The 5,984-nt window shown below is 37.3% G+C and overlaps 1 protein-coding gene across 1 annotated transcript; it reads left to right on the top strand.

Annotated features, from left to right (window-relative positions):
- Positions 1–202: 202 nt before the first annotated feature.
- On the top strand, positions 203–5,614 carry LOC140815478 (uncharacterized). The gene is made up of 12 exons (XM_073174575.1): positions 203–340; positions 428–571; positions 691–934; positions 1,085–1,234; positions 1,685–1,768; positions 2,148–2,249; positions 2,368–2,496; positions 3,472–3,555; positions 3,918–4,167; positions 4,317–5,089; positions 5,267–5,364; positions 5,558–5,614. The coding sequence occupies exons 1-12, from the start codon at positions 203–205 to the stop codon at positions 5,612–5,614; spliced, it is 2,253 nt and encodes a 750-aa protein (XP_073030676.1).
- The last annotated feature ends 370 nt before the right edge of the window (positions 5,615–5,984 follow it).

Here is a 5,984-nt window from a genome sequence, read left to right as displayed (position 1 = left end):
TATTATACACATTAATCTTCAGTTAGGCAACTGATAGTTGATTTGTGAAGCCTGGTTACTTGATCAGTTAGTTCAATATATTCGATGCTTAGTTTCTTAAATCACTGAAATTTAGTTTCCAACACGTTCCATGCTAGATGCAGCAGCCAATGGTAGCTTGTACAGAAAGACTCCATGAGTTGCACTGGAAATAATTTCAAATATGACTGAAAATAGTGCGGGTTGGCAGGAAATTAAACGAGAAAAGAAGGGAGGAGTTCTTGAAATGGATGTATTGAATGCACTTACTGCTAAGATTGATGGGTTGGCCCATAAATTATCTCAGCTGCAATCAAATCAAGTAAATCAAGTCCAAGGAATAGTCATCGAGGACCAACCCATTTTTTATGAAGAAACAGTGAATTTTGTGGGGAATCAATGGAGATAGCAATCCAATCCATATAGTTCCACATACAATCCAGGATGGAAGCACCACCCTAATTTGTCTTGGAAGAATACAGAGAATTCCCTTAATCCAACACATGTTCCTCCACGGCCCATTCCTCAACAAGTGAGACAACAAGGATTATTGGTACCTACAACACCTCCAGGATTCAAGCAAGAAGATCAAAGAGCAATTTAGGAGGATTTTATGATGAAACATGTGGGAATGGAGACCAGACTGCAGAATCATGATGCTATCTTACGAAGGTTGATGCTCAAATGGGTCAAATAACCAATCAATTAGCACATCGACCTCTTGGAACACTACCAAGTAATATTGAGAAAAATCCGAAAAGAGTGAATGCAGTGAGTACAGTGATCAAGGCCGAGGAGGAGGAACCAAAGAGGCAGAATTCTATAGATGTGGAGGAAAAGAATGATGGAGGAGTGAAATCAAAGACAGAAGATGCTAAGGAACAGAACACTCATACGACCCCTACACGGAAGACAGGTAAGAAAGGTAAGGAATTTGATTCTAATGATAATATTGATATTAATACACTTCTTTTTCCTCAAAGAGCAAGGCAATTACAATTGGATAATCAAGTTTCAAAATTTCTTGATGTTTTTAAGAAATTGCACATAAATATTCCTTTTGCAGAGGCTTTAGCTCAAATGCCTTCTTATGCTAAATTTTTAAAAGATATTTTGACTAAAAAGAGGAAAATTGTTGATTTCAAAACTGTTAAGCTTTCTGAGGAATGTTCAGCTATTTTGCAAAATAAATTACCTCCAAAACTTAAGGATCCAGGTAGTTTATCCATTCCTTGCACTATAGGAAAATCTAATTTTAACAAGGCTGTTTATCACGAAAATTGCGGACGTTCCAGGCACGTGTTCGTGCCAAAATTGTAGAATAAACTGACTTCTTTGTCAAACGTTGCGACTCTCGAGTCGATCGTTCGTTCTAATTCCTTCCAAATGACTCCAAAAATATGAACACAGAATGAGGAATATAATGGAATTAAAAGAGGAATACATAAACAACATCAACATTTATTATGTTGTTATAAATTCGAACAAAGCTTTTACATGAAACTTGGATGGACATACTAAAATCTATAGAAGAAGATTGCTAGAAATAGAAATAAACAACAGAACAAATGAGAGAAACTCTGCAGAGCGTTGCTATGGATTTTTTGTGTTGATTTGTCAGGGGCTTCTTTTTTATTTATCCTTCTGCTTTTGTCACACTCCACAGGGAAGTTTCAACCACATTCCATGATCACTCACGTTGGGTCATGGCTCAACTCCTCATATCGTGCTTTTCTTGGACCAACTGACTGTAACTCTTGTGGGCTTGACATATGTTGAGCTGTGGCTTGGAATACCATGGATTTTGGTAACTCTTATGGGCTTGGCATCTGTTGGGCTGTGGCTTGGAATTCCATGGGCTTTTCTATTGGGTTCTTCATGTTTTTTTAGGGCTTCCATTGTTGGTGGGTTTCAAATGATTTGGGCTTTGCAAAATGTGTGATCAACAAAGGCATTGTGTGATCTCGGTGCTAGCATAAATCTTACGCCTTATTCTTGTTTTGAGAAATTGGGGATTGGAGAAGTTAAACCAAACAATATTTCCCTTCAACTTGCTGATAGATCTATTAAATATTCTAGAGGGGTTGTAGAGGATGTTTTGGTTAAGATTTATAAATTTATATTTCCAGTTGACTTTGTTTTGCTAGACATGGAGGAAGATCATGAGATCCCCCTAATTTTAGTTCGTCCTTTCTTAGCTACTGGAAGAGCTCTCATAGATGTGCAAAAAGGTGAGTTAGTTTTGAGGTTGAATGATGAGAAGGTAACTTTTAATGTTCGTAGTATGAAATATCCTAGATCTTCTGATTGTTATAGAATAGATGCTATTGATGATATTGTTGAGTGTAGTTTGCAGGATACTTTTATTGAAGACCCACTGGAGATGCTTTGGTGAACCCAAAGTCCACGGAATCAGACAGAGAAGAGGTGGAGGAATGTACGAACTTCTTGGAGGTATCAAAGCCACTGCCAAGATCGGTGAATTCGAAGATTGTGGAGCTTGGACATATTCAAAAATCACTTAAACCATCCATAGAAGAACCCCCATTCCTCGAACTCAAACCACTTCCTCCTCATTTAAAATATTTATTTTTGAAGGAAGAAGATAAACTGCCAGTAATTGTTTCTTCTTCCTTGACAGGTGATGAGGAAGATAAGCTATTATGAGTTCTGAAGGATCACATATGTGCCATTGGATGGAGCATAGCTGACATCAAGGGTCCATCCATGTGCATGCACAAAATTTTAATGGAGAAGGAGCACTCTCCCACTACTCAACCTCAAAGGAGATTGAATCCAGCTATGCAAGAGGTCATCAAAAAGGTGGTAATCAAACTCCTTGATGCAGTATGATCTTTCCTATATCCGATAGCAAGTGGGTAAGTCCTGTTCATGTTGTTCCTAAGAAAGGGGGAATCACTGCTGTTGAAATTGAAAATAACAAATTAATCCCCACTAGAACTGTGACTGGGTGGCGTGTTTGTATTGATTGTCGCAAATTGAATGATGCCACATGAAAGGATCACTTTCCCTTAACTTTTGTTGATCAAATGTTAGAGCGTTTGGCAGGTCATGCTTTTTATTGTTTTCTAGATGGTTATTCTGGATATATGTAAATCCCAATAGACTCTGAAGATCAACATAAGACGACTTTTACTTGTCCCTATAGTACATTTGCTTATACAAGAATGGCATTTGGTATGTGTAATGCTCCTGCTACTTTTCAATGTTGTATGATGTCAATTTTTCATGATATGGTTGAAAAGTATATTGAGGTCTTCATGGATGACTTTTCTGTTTTTGGTTCTTCTTTCGACTCCTGTTTGGTTAATTTTTCAAAAGTGCTAAAGAGATGTGAAAAAAAAAATCTTGTACTTAACTGAGAGAAATGTCATTTCATGGTAAGGGAAGGAATTGTCCTTAGTCACAAAATTTCTGAAAAATGTATTGAAGTGGATAGAGCTAAGGTGGAGATCATAGAAAAGCTTCCTCCTCCTACTAATGTCAAAGGAATTCGTAGTTTTATTGGGTGTGCAGGTTTTTATAGGCGATTTATCAAGGATTTCTCGAGTATTACTAAGCCTTTAACTAATTTGCTAATGAAAGATGTTTCTTTTGTTATTTCTGAGGATTGTTTACAAGCTTTTCAGATATTAAAACAAAAGTTGACCACCACACCGATCATTGTCGCACTAGATTGGAATCTACCTTTTGAACTCATGTGTGGCGCAAGTGATATTACTTTAGGGGCTGTTTTGGGGCAAAAGAGGACAAATTATCGCATGTAATCTACTACGCAAGCATGACACTTTCAGGAGCTCAATTGAACTACGCTACTACAGAAATAGAGTTGATGGCTGTTGTTTTTGCTTTGGACAAGTTTGGGTCATAATTTGTAGGGAGTAAAGTGATAGTCCACACGGATCATTCAGCTTTGAAGTATCTCTTAAACAAGAAGGATGACAAGCCAAGATTGATAAGATGGATCCTTCTACTGCTAGAATTTGACATAGAGATTGTGGATCGCAAGGGGACTGAAAACCAAGTTGCTGATCATCTATCGAGATTGGAGAAGCCCGAGGAAGGTAAGTATGTAACTAGGGATGAATTTCTTGACGAGAAACTTTATGCCATCTCTAATTTACCATGGTATGCTGAATTTGTCAATTATTTATCATGCAAATTTTTTCCTTCTCATCTTACATATCAACAGAAAAGGAAGTTCTTTTCGGATTTAAAAACTATCTTTGGGAAGATCCTCTTTTGTTTAGAATCTGTGCATATGGCATTATTCGTAGGTGTATTCCAGCGGAGGAGGTAAGTTCTATACTTGCTCATTGTCATAGTGGTCCAACTGGAGGACATTTTGGGGCAAGTAAAACGGCCACAAAAATCCTTCAAGCTGGATTCTACTGGCCTACACTGTTCAAGGATTCACACACTTATGTCTTAAATTGCAATGAATGCCAACGTGTTGGTAATATTTCAAGGAGATATGAAATGCCATTGAATAATATTTTAGTCTGTGAATTGTTTAATGTGTGGGGAATTGATTTCATGTGGCCATTTTCGGATTCCTTAGGAAATAAATATATTTTGGTGGCTGTAGATTACGTATCCAAGTGGGTGGGTGCAAGTGCTTGTAGAACCAATGACTCTAAGGTTGTGATTCAATTTTTAAAGAAAAATATTTTTGCAAGATTTGGCATACCAAGAACCATTATTAGCGATGGGGGAACACATTTTTGTAATAGCAATTTTGAATCTCTTTTGTCTAAGTATGGGGTCACGCACAAGGTGGCAACACCTTATCATCCTCAAACTAGTGGTCAAGTAGAAGTGTCAAATAGGGAGATTAAGAAAATTCTTGAGAAGACCGTTGGATCTTCGAGGAAGGAATGGAATAGTAAATTGGATGATTCATTGTGGGCACATAGAACAGCATTCAAAACCCTTATAGGAACTTCCCCTTTTCGTTTGGTCTATGGGAAATCTTGTCATCTTCATGTTCATTTAGAGCATAGGGCATTATGGGCTATTAATTTTTTGAACTTTGATATGCAAGCTACAGGTGATCAACGTCTTCTACAACTCAATGAGCTGGAGGAATTTCGTCTTGATGCATATGAGAATGCGAAAATCTACAAGGAAAAGTCAAAGAAGTGGCATGATGCAAGGATTGTGCACAGGGAATTTTAGTCTGGACAAAAATTTCTTCTTTATAACTCTCATTTGAAACTCATGCCAGGTAAACTTCGTTCCAAATGGTCCGGGCCTGTTACTGTTACTGAAATTTTTCCCTTTGGTGTTGTAGAAATCCGTGGAGATTCTGGAAATCTCTTTAAGGTGAATGGACATCGACTGAAAATTTTTCATGAAGGAATTGTGGAGCAAGAGGAGCCAAGTACACCTTTGCACGATCCAACCTAATTTATAAAGGGAGTTGTCTAGCTATAGACAATAAATTTAGCGCTTGCTGGGAGGAAACCCGGTGATTTGTTTTATTTTATTTCGTTTCATTTTTTTTTTACTTTTTCAGTCTATTAGGTTAATCCTCTGTGATTTGGTGTGTGTAGGGAATATTGGAATGAAGTAAGATTGCTTAGACTCTGGAAAAGCTAAACTGTTGCAATAAGAGATTACCAGCACTGAGGAATTCTACCATCCCCATCATGTACTCCATGGATATTAAAGCACACTGCCAGGGAAGTGTTCTCTTACTATTCTACATCCAAATTCTTTATTCTTTTTGAATGGCATGACACTGAGGACAGTGTAAATCTAAAGTGTGGGGGCAATTTGTGTTTGGTTTCACGTCACAACACTTAGCATGTGCTTCAATGTTTAATCCTCGAGCATGAAAATTTTTCTAGTTATTCTTTGATAAACTGTACTTGTGATTACATGACACACTAATTGATTTTCTATATTTTTGATCACTCAAGATATTGAATCACACATAGAAC

Source organism: Primulina eburnea, chromosome 15 (assembly GCF_022965805.1).
Source record: "Primulina eburnea isolate SZY01 chromosome 15, ASM2296580v1, whole genome shotgun sequence".
Classification (NCBI taxonomy): domain Eukaryota; kingdom Viridiplantae; phylum Streptophyta; class Magnoliopsida; order Lamiales; family Gesneriaceae; genus Primulina; species Primulina eburnea.
Note: the sequence above shows the minus strand (reverse complement) of the source record. Positions and strands in the feature narration are given on the sequence as shown.

Excerpts from the sequence above, each read along its gene's own strand:
- LOC140815478 (XM_073174575.1), top strand. The coding sequence starts at position 203 with ATGACTGAAAATAGTGCGGGTTGGCAGGAAATTAAACGAGAAAAGAAG. Across the intron at positions 2,497-3,471 it reads CAAAGCCACTGCCAAGATCG|TGGATAGAGCTAAGGTGGAG; the intron begins GTGAATTCGAAG and ends AATGTATTGAAG. Across the intron at positions 3,556-3,917 it reads TAGTTTTATTGGGTGTGCAG|GGAGTAAAGTGATAGTCCAC; the intron begins GTTTTTATAGGC and ends CATAATTTGTAG.